The sequence below is a fragment of the Anabrus simplex genome, chromosome 2 (genome assembly GCF_040414725.1).
Source record: "Anabrus simplex isolate iqAnaSimp1 chromosome 2, ASM4041472v1, whole genome shotgun sequence".
Lineage (NCBI taxonomy): Eukaryota > Metazoa > Arthropoda > Insecta > Orthoptera > Tettigoniidae > Anabrus > Anabrus simplex.
Window position 1 is genome coordinate 340715261 of NC_090266.1, and position 19626 is coordinate 340734886.

Below are 19626 nucleotides of genomic sequence, written 5' to 3' on the forward strand. Positions count from 1 at the left end.
GTCAGTCAACATTCATGGTCACTCTAATACAAGAGATTCTCATTTATGAATTATCAGATACATTAAAGTACACTTTTCAAGACGATATCTTAGTACACTGGAGACAAAAGAATGTTGTTCATTGTATGTGCTAATGATTGTCACACCATTGTCAGTGTATAGCATACCGGGCGAGTTGGCCGTGCGGTTAGGTTTGTGCAGCGGTGAGCTTGCATCCGGGAGATAGTGGGTTCGAACCCCACTGTGGACAGCCCTGAAGATGGTTTTTCGTGGTTTCCCATTTTCACACCACGCAAATGCTGGGGCTGTACCTTAATTAAGGCCACAGCCGCTTCCTTCCCACTCCTAGGCCTTTCCTGTCCCATCGTCGCCATAAGACCTGTCTGTGTCGGTGCGATGTAAAGCAAATAGCAGTGTATAGCATTATTTATATCAACTGTCTGGCTCCATGGCTAAATGGATAACGTGCTGGCCTTTGGTCACAGGGGTCCCGGGTTCGATTTCCGGCAGGTCGGGAATTTTAACCATAGGCCTAATTGGTTAATTCCCCTGGCACAGGGACTGGGTGTATGTATTGTCTTCATCATCATTTCGTCCTAATTGCGATGTGCAGGTCGCCTATGGGCGTCAAATGAAAAGACCTGCAGCTGGTGAGCCGAAGTCCTCGGACATATGCCGGCACGTAAGCTTATGATTTTCCAGTCTGTTGAACACAAGATCACTGAAGTTCTTAGCAGTTAAACTTGAAACCTTTTTTCCAGCAGATTTATTTCCTGATTAAAAAAATTATTGATTATTCTTGGGAAGATTTCAGGTGGTTTGTGGGATTCGTGCTGTCTGTCTTGGTTTGTTTATTGCTTAGGTTACTGATTTTATTGTCGGTGATCGCTTGTTTTTTTTTTACTGCTTCACTTTTTATGTAGTTGTGTAAAGAAGAGAATAAACAACAGAGAAAATAAATGAAATGTTAGAGGGCATTCGACCAGTGCAGGATATTGTAAATAAAAAATGTGTGTTATTAAATTAATTCCATCCCCTGGTCTATGGAGTTTGGACAGCCCAAGTAGGGGACTGCCTGTAGGGGTGAAGTACAGTGGGGACTTCGAGGGCCCTGGGACCGCTACGGTAGCTGTGAAGGCCCTTCAGGAACTCTGAAAAGTGGTGGCAAAAGGGGCTCTGGTTAAGACGCAGCAGGTCGTTATGCTACTTAGGTTCCAAAATGGGTAAAATATAAATATGTAAATAAATTCAATGTTAATTTTAATCTTATACCAGTTGTATATTATTATTAGAAGTAATTTCACATACTGTATATGAGTTGACTATGTTTGTAAGATATTATAAGTAGAATTTTGTAAACAATATAAATTTATTAAGGATGATGTGTGTGTTTAATAGAACAAATTATTAGTGTAAATTGTATAATATTGTATTCTAGGAAAATTTTCTTCGTCTCTTGTTAATTTAAAATTTAGTGCTTGACAATAATGTATTTTAGTGTACCATTTGCCAAGGTAGACACCTCATTAGCAAATAAAGAGATTTTGATTTTTTTTTTTGATTTGAAATAATTGGTATAGAATGTCCATTGAGTAGGATGCCAAATATTGTTAGGTTTAAGTGAAGGTATAACATTTGCTTGTTGATTTCTTGTTTCTTTATCGGTATAAATGGAAATTTTACTTTACGGTAGTCTTTATCCATAAAATCTGTGATTTATGTTGATATTTTAGCTGATAATGTAGAAGGTTTTGTTTTTATGGGTGAGATTTGATTTTAAACATATCTTTATTAAATGCGGTGTTCATAATTTTGATTTTAAGTGATTTAAATTTTTGGTTTCTTTATTTGCCTGAATAGCTGAATAATAGACATGATATTCCTTTTGGATTTTGCTTTGTCAAAGAAATGAAGAGAAGTTCTTCATATTTCTTGGAAACTTTGCTCTGCATCTTCAGAAGGGAAACACATCTGTCCAAGCTTCTCTTCTCTTCTCTTCTCTTCTCTTCTCTTCTGGGATATAAAGTACCTCTCTTTGTTTTCTTTGATATGACAAAAACCGAAAAGAATATCATCTCTCCTAATATTGGCCATGAAGGCATCAATTTAACTCTGGCTGAATGTTTTAAAGATGGAAGCCATGCTTTTCAGGGCAACTTATTTGATATTATTATTATTATTATTATTATTATTATTATTATTATTATTATTATTATTATTATTATTATTATTTATTTTCCTTAAATTGTACATGTACAATTTAGGGGTGGTAGATGGAGTTTTCCAGTCTGTCAAAAAGAAAGAAAAAACCTCTACAGCATGTCATGTAACATACACACTTTAAATAACAACACAAATTTGACAAATAACACTGTGAATTTCTTGATAATTTAGACAAGATGCTAAAGACTCTAAATTCACCAAGCCTCATTTACTTTTGAGCCAGCTCTATAATGAATTCACATTTTATGGTGTTTGGCTGTTTCCTTGCATACAAATCTTTAATCACACCCAGCTGTGGAAATTTATTCTTAGCTCGATCACAATGAACACATCTGCATATTTTCTTCAGATAAGTTTCTTATTCATGTGACACTTCTTTGGGGATGTGTTGCATGACATCAGAAATGTGATATCCACCTGAAAATATATGATTTGCCAATCTCCCATTGAGATATTTCATAAATCTTAAGGGAGGACATGTAAAAGACATTCATGAATATTGTGTAAATGCATTTTGGAGTTTGCCCGGTTCCTTGGGTGAATGGTCAGCGTGGTGGACTTTAGTTCAGTAGACCCTGATTTCAATACCCAACTTCACCTGAGATTTTAGCCACCTCTGGTTAATTTCTCTTGGTCAGGGCTGGGTGTTTATGTTCTTAATACACACATCCTCATTCACATTCATCACTATGAACCAACAAAGAAACAAACAGAGATGAATACATCCCTCCCCATAGGGTCAGCATCAGAAAAGCATCCGACCGCAAAACAGAGCTTAATCTGCATGTGGTGCCAACCCCAAGTACTTGAGAAAGACCAAAAAGATGATACATTTAAGTGTTCTATGGGCAGTAGTGAAAATAGTGACTAATCTTTCCACAAGAAGAAGCAGAACCTGAGGCACCAATTCAAGAACACTGGATACACCAGCATCTTTATAACCTGTTAATGGTTGCTAATGTGGTAAAATTTGTTCTTGAAGTGCTGAGCATATTTGCCTCAGAGTTCATCATATCCGTATGGAGCTCCTTTATTCACTTGAATTAGGTGGATGCTGCTGTTAATGAAAACACATTGGTTGATTGTATATTTAAAGTTAACGTCAGTGCAGAACTCATACCCAATCATTGGGATAGCCTCACCTCTCACCGAAGAAACATTGCTGCACATGTGGAGAGACAAAACAGGTGACAGATCACTGTCACTCCTATGAACACCAACCCACGCCATAACATGTCGGATTCAAGAAGAGTTCCTTGTTGAGGACTAATATCCTAGAGGGATTGCAGAAACAAATTCAATTGCTAAGTGAAGATGCAGGCTGGATAAACCTGGTTTCTATGTGAAAGAAAAACTGGCTGTTGGTAGTTGCCCTTTATAGTTTGGAGGATCTTGAACTGCATGTACGTGGGGGTACTACAGTGTAGGACCACCCGAGAGAATTGGGGCTTCCTTCCCACTGTCACAAACACCCTGTGTGTGTATGTGTGTGTGTGTGTGTGTGCGCGCGTGCGCGCGCACGTGCATGCTGTTCAGGATCCAAGCCATCTACTGATCATCTTCAGCTCAATAATCCATGCTCAGTGGAGGATGTGGTTCAGGCTACCATTCTAGCTGGTAATTGTGGTGAGGTTGTAGTTTGACCTGACATAGAAAGAAAGGAAAGGTTAAGGGGAAAAAAGTAAAATTCATCTGCCAGGCTGAGTGGCTCAGGCGGTTGAGGCGCTGGCCTTCTGACCCCAGCTTGGTAGGTTCGATCCTTGCTCAGTCCGGTGGTATTTGAAGGTGCTCAAATACATCAGTCTTGTGTCAGTAGATTTACCTAAAAGAACTCCTGCGGGACTAAATTCCGGCACCTCGGTGTCTCCAAAAACCGTAAAAGTAGTTAGTGGGATGTAAAGCAAATATTATTTATTATTATTATTATTATTATTATTATTATTATTATTATTGACAAATCATCAAAAATACTGTTCGTCCACATGAATTATTTTCAAGATTTGTCTGTTATATGATTTAGACATTTATTCCAGGTATATTTAGCAGAATGTAAATTAGAGCTAACAGTCCCTTTTTCTCTGTTGTGAAATATTTTATGTTTCTCAGAATTGATCTGTATTGTCTACACCACCCTTGGTCATTGTTGCATAAGATGCTTTCTGGCTTGATCCAAAATGCACTGTCACTTTAGTGAAATTTGCTATGAATATTGCTTACATTGCAGCGAGAAACATGACTGAACTGATAGTCAAGGTCCATTGTAGGAGTAATGAAGGTGACATTGAGAGGAACTTACTGCTTTTTGATTAAAGAAAGAATAAGAGACATAGGTAGCACTTTTACACCAGCGATCCTGCTCATATGCATAATATTATAATATAATGATTTTCTCTGGCCATTTCCCCAATTTATTGGGGTCAGAACTTCTTGTGGACTTGGCCTAGTTTCGCAGCTGGATCCGGATGCTCTGGGATTTTGACGTGTACTGAAGTGCTGCATGATGGTGGTAAGGTGGAAAGATGGTCCTAGCTCTACATAATAATGCTCAAGTAAGAAATATGTTGACAGGGGATCTCGCAAACTTCAGGAAAGTGAATGCATCTTAAATGAATGATGCTAACAAGCAGAGGCTGTGTATAGTTTGGCAGTGCTATGTTGCCCTAATAATTCCTTCCACAGTAGTAAGATGTATAGCATTATAATTAAATTCTTCTTTCCGGCCATTTTCCCAATTTATTGGGGTCAGAACTTCGTGGATATGGCCTAGTTTTACAGCAGGATGCTCTGGGACACTCACGTATATTCACTATTTAGTGTTCCTGTGGTGGATGGTAGTGATGCAGATGAAAAGAATTGTGTACAAACATCCAGTCCCCAAGCCAGAGAAATTAAATATACGCAGTTAAAATCCTCGGTCTGACTGGTAATCAAACCTGGGGCCCTCTGAACCCAAAGGCCAATATGCTGACCATTCAGCCGAACATCATTATAAATAATTTTCCTTATTTCTTTTATTCAATAGTTCTTAAGCCTTCTTTCTATAACCTAGGTATTACTAAAAATGTAAATGTATCCTTCTTTTTTTTTTTTTTTTTTTTTTTTGCTTCTAGAGGGTGGTAGTGCTGATCCAAATACGAATCATAAGCTGGCACAAGCAGTTGAGCAAGCGAAGAAAGCCAACATGCCTGCTGTTGCAGTTCAGACCATTCTGAAGCAGTGCAAAGTAAGTGTGTGATGTTTGGAACATCACAGCATGTACTAAATTATCGAACTGAGTAATTAATTAGAAAGATGTATATATTTAATTAGTTGTGGGTCATTTTAAATTATTATGTTTATATATAGGGTTTTTAGTCATCCATGACACATCATCTCATTTCTTTGTATCACGGCTATAATGTATTCTGAATGAACGACTTCTTGAGTAAGGTATTACAGCATCAATCATATTAATAGCTTGCAGTAAATTTCCAGTAGCCGATGTCAGGTGACCGGACTCACCATGCTAATTTTAGCCCATTACCAGGAAAAAGATGTCATCAAGATTACAAGAGTCCTTACCCCTTCCATACTCTGAACAGACAGTTAAAGCCTTGTTAACGCCTACTTTTCGAAGTTTGCTACATGACGCTTTGATTGCCTGGGAAAGTTCAACCTGTGTGAATGGACGTTATGGAACAAGATGATGGCTATACAAGGATCGATGGGAGAAGGGATAGTACATCAGATCTTACTGGACCATGTGATATGGTACATGGAGGGAGATTTTGGAGCCTATATAATCAACGACAAGAGCTGGAGAGAATTCTGTCGGTCAATTCTAATCTATTCTATCATTACATCGGAGGAGGGCTGTACGTCTTGACATCGGAGAAGATCTTAACTGCTGAAGATCTTAACTTAGTTCACTTCGCATCTGAGTAGAGCACTACTCAAAATTACTCTCATTGAGACCAGGTTATCACAATGACGAGAGTTAATGTCAACGAGAGACCAGTTTTGACTGGTATAGGACAGGAAAAATTTTGTTATGCATTTAGTTACACTACAATTCTGTAATACGGAAGAATACAAGTGTATTCACTCCATGAATGTAACCCAAACTGGTTTTGCTATTAAAATTAGGACTCATTATAGCCGAGACGGGCAACGCGTACCTAGCGGCATTCATAGAGTTCGGCAAACGTTTGATCTCCCTAGCCACTCACTTGCCTAGCAGGGGGTGATTTATGACGGCAGTGGGCTTTAAAATGGAAGTTCGCATTCCCCTTCAGAAATCCTCACAGCTCTGTTGCCAATGCACCTCTTGTTAAATAGATGTCAGTTTCTTTTTTCTTTTGGATTATTTCTTTGCTTCTTTAATTAATATTTTTGAAGTGTGTTGCTTTTCACTTCGCTTCATGCAGTAATGTGGAGACCGTGGGAATCACACCTAGAAATTATACAACCGGGAAGAATGACCAGTACCTCGCCCAGGCGGCCTCACCTGCTATACTGAACAGGGGCCTTGGTGGGGGGTGGGAATATTGGAAGGGATAGGCAAGGAAGAGGGAAGGAAGCGGCCGTGGCTCTAAGTTAGGTACCATCCCGGCATTTGCCTGGAGGAGAAGAGGGAAAACACAGAAAACCACTTCCAGGATGGCTGAGGTGGGAATCGAACCCACCTCTACTCAGTTGACCTCCCGAGGCTGAGTGGACCCCGTTCCAGCCCTCATACCACTTTTCAAATTTCGTGGCAGAGCCGGGAATCGAATGCGGGCCTCCGGGGGTGGCAGCTAATCACACTAACCACTACATTATAGAGGCGGACGATTATTATTATTATTATTATTATTATTATTATTATTATTATTATCATCCCAGTCCCTAGTTCGTGATTTTACTTTTCCTTTGCCGGGCGAGTTGGCCGTGCGGTTAGGGGCGCGCAGCTGTGAGCTTGCATCGGGGAGATAATGGGTTCAAGCCCCACTGTCGGCAGCTCTGAAGATGGTTCTCCGTGGTTTCCCATTTTCACACCAGGCAAATGCTGGGGAAGTACCTTAATTAAGGCTACGGGCACTTCCTTCCCACTCCTAGGCCTTTCCTAGCCCATCGTCGCCATAACACCTATCTGTGAAGGTGCGACATGAAACAAAATGTAAATAATTGTTATACTTTTCCTTTCTTTACTGAAAGCGAGACACTGATATTAGCAGCATAAAATGAATATTTTAATAGGCCTACTTTGGTATCAATTTAAGTTAAGTCTTTGTCGAGTTCATTTTTTTTTGACACTGCACTGTGGGTAATCCCTATGATTCGTGATACTGCTACTTGTATATGTCCACCCTGCATCAATGCCACAATTCTGGCTCAGTCAAACTGCGAAATAAGCATTGCACATGAAACGTGAACACTAGCTGAAACATGTACTGCACTGTAGGTATACACTACTACCAGTCTTCACCTGTTTACAGTTTACTCCAGGCTCACCACAGACTGTAGGCAGCAACATCTGTTGAATTGTAAACAAGTAATTGAATTACTTGTGTGTATACTATTTGCAACAGGACTGCACACGCTCTTATCACATAACGTGCCTAATCCCACAATATTCCAAACTTACTTTTTTTTGAGATGTACAAAAGACCATAATTAAAAGCACATGTTTTTCACAAAGTGCAGAGTCACAAAATGTTTGCATAATTTTACAAATTTGGCTCAAAATTGCCCACTATTTACCTTTAAGCAAAATTGCAATGTAATTGACAAAGTTATGTGGAATCACTCTTTGATCCAAGAAGTGATTTAAAAAATAAATAAGTCTCTCGTCTAATAAAGCATATTCCCATCCTACGAGAAGTTTCAACATCAAAATGTCTTGAACTGTACGCAGTGTTTAGAGATCTATTGGTAGTTAAAGTAGAGCACGTAAATATATTGATGTGATTGCCATTCTTCTTTCCATGAAGTCAAAATATGGGCATTTTGTGAAAGCTGCATTGAAGGCTTCAGGGACCCCAGTCAGTAATGTTGATAGTTGAGAGGTCATTTCAATACATTGTAATATAATGTCTGACAGAACAGCTCTGACTCCCAGTAAAATGGAACTCATGGTATCTCTGTCTTTTCAGGCTGATGTTTTTCACAAAGCGCAAAATCACAAAATGTTTGCATTCACTCGACATGAAGCCAGAATTGTGGCATTGATTCAGGGTAGACATATACAAGTAGCAGTATCATAAATCATAGGGATTACCCAGAGTGTGGTGTAAAAAAATATATCTCCTTGGTAACCCTGCTCCATTTGCTGCACATGACTCCCACCCGTGAAGCTCATTCAGTGATGATTAGCTTTTGTCTCTTTCTTTCAAATGCCATCATACTATTGTTCCTACTTCTATGTACCTGCAGTCATTCTTGCTACTTTGTAGGCTAAACCCTACTTGTTAAAGTGGCTGGATACATTTTTTTCCAAACATCCATGATTTCATATAATAAGTGTTTTCAGCAGAAGCATAACTGTCATGTTTCTTGTACATATGTTAAAACAAAACTGCAGATATGCCATGAAGTATCTTACGGTTTAGCCGTTTTTTTGTTTATGAAGGCGGATCTGACCCGACCGGAAGTTGCTTGCTCACTGTTCCTCCCTCCCTCCCTTATCTCCAGGTGACATAGCTTCATGGCTTATTACTTCCTTAAAATGCCAGAGAATTTATGACAAACATTATTAATTTCAGCAAGGATAAGATCCATGGTAAAGGGTTTACCAGTACATGAACAGACACCCTGATTAACATCACACATCTTCATTGTAGATTGTTATACTTTCCACTGTTCAGTCTGCAAGCCTCTATGAATGCATTACATGTATCCCCACCGACTATTTTCTACTAGCACTCTGATTTCTTTTGCTTCTCTACAGGAAATCATTCAAAGCTGGGTCTAAACATTGCCCTCTGAGACTCCATTTGCTTCTCTAACCTTCCATGACCAAGTCCATTATTCTCCTCGGTAACCCCTGTTCCATTTGCTGCACATGACCCGCACCCTTGAAGCTCATTCATTCTTGATGTAGCTTTTTATCTCTTTATTATAAATGCCGTCATATTATTGTTCCTACTTCTATGTACCAGCAGTCATTCTTGCTACTTGTATGTCTGTTACCTCCAGTTTATGAATTAAATAACCTGAGTCTACCCAGTTATCACTCTCAAAGTAGACTTAAAAACAGCGATATAGGGGTAGTTCTGTACCGAGCGAGTTAGCTTTGCGGACAAGGCATGTAGAGGATATGTCTGGATATGACAGAAATCAATGATATTCAGGTGAGGGAAGGTAAAGATGAAGACATACAAGATTCACATATGTATGTAACATGTGATAAATTAAGAAAGTCATGGTGAGGAGCAGGATTTTTCATAAGAAGAGCATAGTACATCATAGTTAGATATAATGTAAAATGAGAGTGAAGTGGAGAAATTTGGTGCATGCACGAAACAGGACTAGGAATGTATCAGTGCGTTTACTATTGTGGAGCAGATGAGGAACAGGTAAACAAGTTTTATGAGCCATGAGTGATTTAGTAGTCGAGGTTAACAGGAAAGATAATGTATACGCTGGGCTGAGTGGCTCAGATGGTTGAGGTGCTGGCCTTCTGACCCCTACTTGACAGGTTCGATTCTGGCTCAGTCTGGTGATATTTGAAGGTGCTCAAATACGTCAGCTTAGTGTCAGTAGATTTACTGGCATGTAAAAGAACTCCTGTAGGACTAAATTCCGGTACCTCAGCGTCTCTGAAAACCATAAAAATTTAGTTAGTGTGATGTAAAGCCAATAACATTATAGATAATAATAGGTGATTTCAGTGCAAGATTTGGGAGTTGAACTGAAGGGTATGAGAAGATAATGGGTAAACATAGCCTCCTCAGATTCCAGCAAGGATTATGTGAAACATTTTTTTTTTAATTGTATATTTCAAAACACAAAAATTCATTGAACATAGAATATTGGTTATTTGAAAACTGCTGTGCTCCATTTAGGCCCTATAGCATGTAACCTAAGGTTATACTCGGATCCAATTCTTTACTATTTTATTATAGCATTGCACAACAGATGAAATATCTGGTAACAGTTCCAAATGGAATTCATACATAGAAACACATAACATGTGGAACACATGACTTGGCATTTGGGGCTGTCACATCCTGGAAAATGGCAACGTGAAGGTTTCATGTTTGATGGGATTTCTGGATTGTGATCTGTCTTGCTGGTTGGAATACTGTCATGCGGAATTAGGATTGTTCTTTTCCACTTTCAACTTGGAGGGACTGCTCTTTCATTTTTGTTTTCATTCCTGCTGTCGACATGGTCTTCAGAGTTCAGTAGGATATGTGCCACTTCAAACTTGAACTCCAGAAAATCAATTCAATCCCTCTTTGAAATATTTCCTTTAGCTTCTGAGCATCGGAGTTCAGTCCAGGCAACCGCTAGTGTTGAACTGGGAGTTAAACTGAAGGGTACCGAGCTCGATAGCTGCAGTCGCTTAATTGCGGCCAGTGTCCAGTATTCGGGAGATAGTAGGTTCGAACCCCACTGTCGGCAGCCCTGAAAATGGTTTTCCGTGGTTTCCCATTTTCACACCAGGCAAATGCTGGGGCTGTACCTTAATTAAGGCCACGGCCGCTTCCTTCCCACACCTAGCCCTTCCCTGTCCCATCGTCGCCGTAAGACCTATCTGTGTCGGTGCGACGTAAAGCAACTAGCAAAAAAAAAAAAAAAAAAAAAAAAAAAAAAAAAAAAAAACTGAAGGGTATGAGAAGTTTGAAGGTCCATTTTTTGTTCTGACTGATATCTGATAGAGGGTGATATTTTGAACCAAAAGGTCAGTACCCCTCATGTATTCATTATTATTGTTGTCATCTTCAGTATGGCTACAAGGTAGCACCAGTAGCAAGGTAGGAAAACATTAATCTTGTTCATCATCTGACAAGTCTGAGAGATGTGACAGATAATCCAAAATGCATTTCAGTACCTTATCATCCAGTTCTAAGAAGTAACAAAATAAACTGAATCAATACACAGATGTATAGCCATTAGATTACATTGAGAAACAGTCTTGAAGCAACTGGACAAATTACTATACCATAAAACAAATGGTACCTAACTAAAGCACATTATTTCCACATTTACTACCATTTTTTTGGTAATGCTATAAAGTGAAATTTGAAACAAACTTACTTGTATTTACAACAGTGTGACGTGCTCTGCTGCTACTTGTGGTGTCAGCTATTTTGCAATAGCTGCCCATACAGCTGGGTGAGCGGGAAATACATTGTGTACCGCAAAGAAAATCCACAGAAAGTATCCCAAACACATGTAACTTGTAGGACGATAGAGAGCACATACTAGCTAACTCATTGGAAAACTTAAACCAGACTTCAACACTAGTATGGTATTAACAGTTGCTGATTCATTCTTCAATTACTGGTATAAGCTAATCCACTACTACACATAATCAACTTTATCGCGACTTCATTTGACACTTGTTTGTTCCTTTCCGATACTTTTATATCTTAATGAATTCAGTAAATCTAGTAGGAATATGTAGATGATACTAAACAGTGAGAGTTTGGAAAAACAGATGATAGAATATGTGCAAGCAGTGTACAAAAATTTTTGCAGCAGTGTCCAGACACGTGAGGGAGAAAAGAGTGGTCTTTTCGAATGAAACTGGGATACGACAAGGAATTGTGCTGTCACCACTGTTATTCCTGATGGCTATAGACAAAATTGTGAAGGAGACAAAGGTAAAATAAGGGGACAGAGATCTGAAGGTAATACTGTTGTGTAGATGTGGGGAGCAAACAGAGAGGAAGTACAAGGGCAACTTGACATAATGAGTGAGATTATCGAAAAGAGTAAGACAGTGGTGTTGACTACAGGGGAAGGGAAAGTAATGACAGGGAGAATGTCTAATATAAACCGTAATGCTGGCTCGAATCTGACAGTGACAAGGGTGAATATAAATTAGAAAAGAATCGGATAGTCACTTACCTAGAATTGGAAATTGATGCCTCTTCAAAGAAAATGGAAGTGTTTTATCAGATATTGTTAAGTCAATTTGAGGGATAGAGCTTTCTGTCCAGCTTTGTCTTCACTTATTTTTTTTCTGAAATCGAAATAATTTTCCTATATTCTTCTTCTACTTTTCCCACACCTTGTGGCCTCACAGGTGCGAACTGAGTCGTACTTGTGGTTTTGGCCCTGTTTTATGGCTGGATGCCCTTCCTGATACTAACCCTGTGCAGAGGGATGTAATCACTACTGCGTGTTTCTGTGGTGGTTGGTAGTGTGGTGTGTTGTCTGAATATGAAGAGGAGAATGTCAATGCAAACACAAACCACCAGTCCCCGAGCCAGGAGAATTAATTACATGCAATTAATATCCCCGACCCGGCCAGGAATCGAACCCGGAACCCTCTGAACCGAGGGCCTCTATGCTGACCATTCAGCCAAGGAGTCACACAAACAACTCTCGTATATACTTCTTAGAATTATGCTGTAATCTGGTTCTGTGTAGGAGCTGTTGGGAAACGTTCCAATTTTTATGGAGCATAACTATGGCTCCAGTTTTTAGAATATGAATATGTGGAGGCAAACCATTAATTCCAAGGAACTCAAGAATTATGTAGGAAATTGCTTTCATCTTCAGAATTAATTTCTTGACGCTAGTATATGGTTTTGAATTACTAGGCTTTGCTGGACTGAGAGTGGCTTAGATGGTTGAGGCGCTAGCCTTCTGACCCCAACTTGGCAGGTTCGATCCTGGTTCATTCCGGTGGTATTTGAAGGTGCTCAAATACGTCAGCCTCGTGTTGGTAAATTTACTGGCACGTAAACGAACTCCTGCAGGACTAAATTGCTGTACCTCGACGTCTCCGAAAACTGTAAAAGTAGTTAGTAGGACGTAAAAAAAAAAACCCATTATTATGAATTACTGAGTATAAGACCAATGACTTTCAAATTAATTATTTAATTAAGAATGGCAACTTTTAAGAAAATTATATCTTTTGCAGTGAACGTTTTGCTATAAATTTCAATTACAATATCATCATGTGGTAAAATTCTGCCTGGTAATTCAATAACATTTGATCCATCAACATCTAGAGGGGTAGTCACCATTACCAATTTCTTGCAAAACAAATCAGAGAATTTCATTTCTTTTATGGTTTTGCCTGCATATTTTTATGTAAGTTAAATGGCGTATTTTGAAAAAAGGTTCAGTGAGGAGATTATTTAATACAATCATAAATAAATACGGTCTAGAAAACCAAGAATAATGCCTGGGAGGATTCGTTATGCTGACCGCATGACACCTCATAATTTGCCTGCCTTCGGGCTGAGCAGCGGCCGCTTGGTAGGCCATGGCCCTTCGGGGCTGTTACCCCATGGGGTTTGGTTTTTGTTTTATAAATAAATAATTGTTTAGCGATAACCATGTAGCAAAGCAGAGAAAACCTTTATGAAATCTTTCCCAAGAACAATAATTTTTCCACCAGAAGGAATGGAATGTCGTTGCCTATGATATATTTTAGAAGATGATTCACACACATTAATGAATGATTATATGCATTGGGCCTTTATCCCATATCGAGCCATGCTAATCGAACATCACCAGCTGCTTTGGAATTTAATTTTAAAACTAGACACCAAATTCTCATTTAAATTTAGAGGAATATTGAAGGTAATGTGTACTGTTCAACAGCTGGGCAGCAAAACAGATGTTTTCCCTGTCCACAAAGTATCAACTGAGCAGTAAGACACTGACTGCTCATGTGTGCCTACTCCCCTTCCACCTTCCCTACCGTGCCTGCTGCTCAGCGCTCTCATGGTTCAAGCGTGCCAGTAGGCAAGTGCATTAGCCAATCAGAAAGCTACATTTTTCTTTTGTAATTGAAAAATATACAGCAAGAAATGTTTATGCTTTTAAGGACACCCTTGAAATCTACAGGCCATGAGCTTTCGTCAGAATGCTTTATGATGTCCATCGGTACAGCCGTTCTCGCAAAATCAGTGTAACAAAAATCAGCCTGGTGCTTTAAATAAATAGACTGTATCTCGTCCAGTCCCACCACTGTCTGAATATCTACTAGTATATTGTTTACTTATTATACATTTTCTTTTCTGACTAAACAGTTTGTAATTCTATTACAATACTTGTCCATATATTATAAGGTATTCAACTTGAAGAATTTACCAATGTTGTACACATGACAGTGAACATATTTGAACAGTTAAGAGTACATGGTCTTGTTCACTAATTAATTGACTAATGGTTACTCGTTTGAAAAATAACAAAATTACTGACTTACTCTGTAAACTGTAATATCATTGATTATACTTGAGCTTCAAATAAAAGTCTGTCATATCAAAGCATCGGAATGACTAAGTGTCTTTCCCACAAGACTTGATGAAGTGATTGTATTTCTATCATCATGAAATAAGTGTGCGTCTTCTATGAATATTAAGAATAAGCGTGCTTCAAACACCAAGTACAGTACGGACTGCGAATGTAATGACAATCTGAATTCAACTGTGTCAGAACAAAACTCTGAATTATACCATGGCAGAACAGAAAATCTGATCTATACTGTTTTGTTAGGAAGGAATTTCCACTGTTGAGTCAGTTAAATGGAACTTAAAAGCTCTTTATTTTGTCAAACACACAAGTTCAATATAAATATTATGCTATAACATACCTGTAAAAACACTCTATCAAACATGGAATAAAAATACACACTTGTTTAATAGTGTGTTTTTTACAGCATGTTATAGTGTAATAAATCTATACTGAACTTGTGTGTTCGACAGTCTGGCTGTTTGGGTCACATAGCTGTCAGTTTGCATTCGGGAGACAGTGGGTTTGAACCCCTCTGTTGGCAGGGCGGAAAATGGTTTTCCGTGGTTTACTTATTTTTTTTATGCAATCTGCTTTATGTTGCATTGAGACGGATAGGTCTTATGGTGACGATGGGATAGGAAAGAGTTAGGAGTGGGAAGGATGCGGCCATGGCCTTAATTTAAGTACAGCTCCAGCATTTTGCCTAGTGTGAAAATGGGAAACCGTTCAAAACCATCTTCAGGGCTGCCGACAGTGGGGTTCGAACCCACTATCTCCCGAATGCAAGCTTACAGCAGCACGCCCCTAACCGCACGGCCATTTTTCTAGGTGTTTACCATTTTCACACCAGGCAGATGCTGGGGATGTACCTTAATTAAGGCCGTGGTCGCTTTCCACTCCTAGCCCTTTCCTATCGCATGTCACCATAAGACTTACCTGTTTTGGTGTGACTTAAAGCTAATTGTAAAATAAAACCTGTGCGAAAGTTATTGTTTGTCTGTCTATTTATGAACAGACATATTAATTCATATCCAATCGCTTCATATAATCCTGATGACGCTTTGTTGTATTGGATGGTGTGAATCTAGCATCTATAATTTTAAAAGAGCTTGAAAATGTTCAAATAATTTGCCGGTCAAATTTCACAGCTTCTCCTATTCTCACCCAAGGTTCATCTTATATTTCTAGTTCATTCTGTTTCTCAATATGGGACTCTGTTACACTCGGTCATCAGTGGCTTGGTTTTCCATTTGTTCTAATGGCTGTTATCAGCTTCTTAGAAATTTCCCACTTCTGAACGCAAGCGGGTAATTTCCCATTGGTATTCGTTGGCAGATCTCAGTAATTGGTCTCCTCTTGGAAATATTCTGGCCTCAACTTCTACTGGTTAAATATTTCAAATATATTTTCATGCCTTTACTGGCAGAACCTAGTGTTTACAGTGCACTATGTCTTCTGGTATAGGCTAGAGCAATTTTGTTACTTTCATTGATCTGTCATAGTCTTATCCTTGGCTTTGACAATATGAAAGTGACTGAGGTATGAGTGATGCTAGTAATGCCATTCCTTATGCAGCCAGTCCCTGCTATGAATGGTGTGAAAATGTTGTTCATAGGGTCGTTTGATGCATGCATTTCAGTGGGCTTGGCAGACTGATATGTAATAGCAACTTCTGGAATGTAATGAAAATCTGAATTCAACTGTGTCAGAATAAAACTCTGAATTATACTGTGCCAGAAAAAAAAAAAACACTTACACACACACACTCTCTCTCTCTCTCTCTCTCTCTCTCCACACACACAGACACAGCAGGCAGTCCAGCCCATTGCTATACCTGCGGATGGTTAATTGTTACTTTCACTTACCCAAGGCTGGTCACCTCATGCAGCAGCTGTGTGTAGACTGTTGGATCTTAAACACAGGCTACAAGCCACTCGACACACAATGACTGTTCATTGGATCGACTCCACACACAGTCCAGTAATTCACACAGTCACATACAGTGAACAACTAAACAGCTCAACAGTATTCAACAGCAGGAAAATACTCACAATAGTGAACATCAACAAATGTCCATTTACCCTCACACTCACGATAGCGGCTTCAGGAGAATACTCACAATAGCGAACATCAACAAATGTCCATTTACCCTCACACTCACGATAGCGGCTTCCCTCGCTGCCTCATGTCGAGCCTCAGTCCACAGAAATACATGAATGCACAGTACAGTCTTCTGTTCCATCATCTTCATCCCACCCACTCACTGGTCTCTCTGACACCACAACAACAGCTCCTGGTTCAGACCTCGGTGGGACACTAGCAACAGCCAACACCTCTGTTGCCCTTAGCCCAGCCACTGAACCCCAACACACTGAGTCTCACACTGACTCCACCACGGAGCCCAACACTGACTATATATCCACCACAGAGCCCAACTCTGACCCCGAGTCCAGCACCAACACTGACTCTAGCTCCACCACGGAGCCTAACTGTGACTGACTGTCTGCGCCTAGCCTCCCTTTTTATAACTCGGCTGATTTGAGCCAGAATTTTCACGAGGTGGCTAGAGACAGAATATTCCCATTGAATCTCCAAGAAACTCACAGGTAAATCGGCCGACGAGAACAATACATGGAAAGGCCAGCTCCACCTCTCAGATCCCAGATCGTCTTAGTCACTAGCCCCTTCCTGGAAGTACAGAAAGGGGCCACCACAGGGCTGGCACGTAACAGTATGTACATACATACAAACAGTGAAAAGAGCTGCAGGCATGATAACCGATTGACATAATGCCTGACTTCTCACCAAGATGACTACAATTTGAATCCTGGCCCATTCATGTGGGCTTTTGAAAATTAAATATCAATCCCGGTGTCCAATTGTACACAAAAATTTGGATGTCTCATGGCAATGATTGAACACGTCATCAACAATTGCATAAACTTACAAGCTTGCTTTGTTTCCTTCAAAAGAGCTATCGCATTATGGTAGGCGATGAGATAATGGAGCCTTCATTACCTATTGAAAACAAAGAGACAGAGCCGTCAGTGGAAACATGTTCACTACATCTATTAGTTTCATGTCCATATTGATGTTTGATATTCACCTATAATGATGGGAACCTTCCACCTAATCAGTACTTGACTTAGTCTTATTAACATACAGGACCAGTTTCGACCTTTTTTGAGGTCATCTTCAGCTGGTCATATAGTCTAATATTGACATAACATATAATTACAGAGCATCACTAAAGAATGTCATATGATATGGATAGTAGTGTTATAATGTTAATATGTTGATGTTTTCCTCATGGTTTAAAACATTCGTCAAAGTTGACATTCTCTGCATTTGCGACTTAAAGCTTTACTATTCTGCTTGTAAACAACATATAATTTGTTGAAATACAATGTTCACAAACTTTAAAATGTTCATATCATTCTTGCGGTCTACATTGAAATCCTGATCTGTATTGATAAAACGTTATGTAAATACACAGGTGGGTTTATACAAATGTTCTGGTATGTTCATCAGTGTGGGTTGTTGGTCTTGAGACATGCACTCCTCAGTTTTTATGTTACTTAATTGTATTAATATATCATACCATATTATCTAATATTAACATAACTGTCATTATAAAACATTGCTAGATCAGTAAAGGATGTCATATGATATGAATAATAGTATTGTAATATTAAATATGTTAGTGTTTTCCTTGGTTTAAAACAATTGTTGAAGTTCACATGACCTGCATTTGTGACTTAAAACTTCACTATTATAATCATAAATAACACTTGATTTGTCTATACAATGTTCTTAGACTTGGAAGTGTTCCACAGCGTTCTTGCGATTCACTTTAAAACTTCTGATCTGTGTTGATAAAACGTTATATAAATACACAGGTGAGTTTATGCAATGTTCTTGTATGTTCGTTAGTGTGGGTTGATGATCCTGAGACGTGCACTCCTCAGTTTTTATGCTACTTCCATAAAATGGAACAAGATAATACATCATGATATTTTAATGCAATGTTCGGCTCGCCAGGTGCAGGTCTTTCGATTTGACTCCCATAGGCGACCTGCGCGTCGTGATGAGGATGAAATGATGATGCATACAACACATACGCCCAGCCCCCGTGCCAGAGAAATTAACCAATGATGATTAAAATTCCCGACCCTGCCAGGAATCGAACCCGGGACCCCTGTGACGAAAGGCCAGCACGCTAACCATTTAGCCATGGAGCCGGACAATAATGTGGAGATCACAGTTCAATAATGGTTCTAGCAGCAGCAACACAATGACCTTCTCCACAGCATCATGGTCTGTCTTGTTTCACATAGGAATGAGAGCCTAAACAGGTGCAATGACTATGTATAGCTTGACTTGAGGTTAGAGGTTTTTAAATGACTCAAATGAAAACTCTTTACTGTGAAAAAGATGGCAGTACTTACAGTCTTCTAAAATCCTGGTACAAGCAGTAGGTATTTAGGGGTGCCTTGAAATGGAGATAAGATTTTTTGGTGAGGGAAGGAATCCCATGAAGGGCAAAGTTCAGGCATTTCAGCATCTCTTTATATCATCAGTAGTTTGAAACGATATAAAACACTCATGATCATCATCATCATCCCTCATACTCCTGTCCTAACTGTATTGATATACCGTATATATGTGCCTTTTAAAATAAAGTTTCTAAAATTTAACTGGATGGTTCCATGGTGTGGGTTAATGTAGTCATGTCCTGGTTCGTGAACCATAGGCAACGATTGAGTAGCCTAGTAAGTGGTCCTGAGAGGCGGGATACCAGTTCCTACGGAATGGGAGCGGGGATCTCGGACATATTCTTAATCATGCTCCTCCTTGTGCTCGGGCGGCTAGGACTATACAATCCACCGGTGGTCCCAAACCTGTTAGAGGCGAGATCTTCACTTGGACTACTGTATGCAAGTAGGATAGCATCCTGCTTCATGAATTTATCGAGCTCAGAACATTTTAAGCAAGCCTCGAACCTATGGGAGTAACCGA

The 19626-nt window shown here is 39.3% G+C and overlaps 1 protein-coding gene across 1 annotated transcript in view; it reads left to right on the forward strand.

The window, feature by feature from the left end:
• LOC136862814 (probable transcriptional regulatory protein Tlet_1011) overlaps positions 1 to 19626 on the forward strand; it is a 69678-nt gene that overhangs the window by 12692 nt on the left and 37360 nt on the right. The window contains exon 2 of the mRNA XM_067139075.2: positions 5334 to 5446. Coding sequence (XP_066995176.1) covers positions 5334 to 5446 — 113 coding nt within the window. The remainder of the gene's footprint in view (positions 1 to 5333; positions 5447 to 19626) is intronic.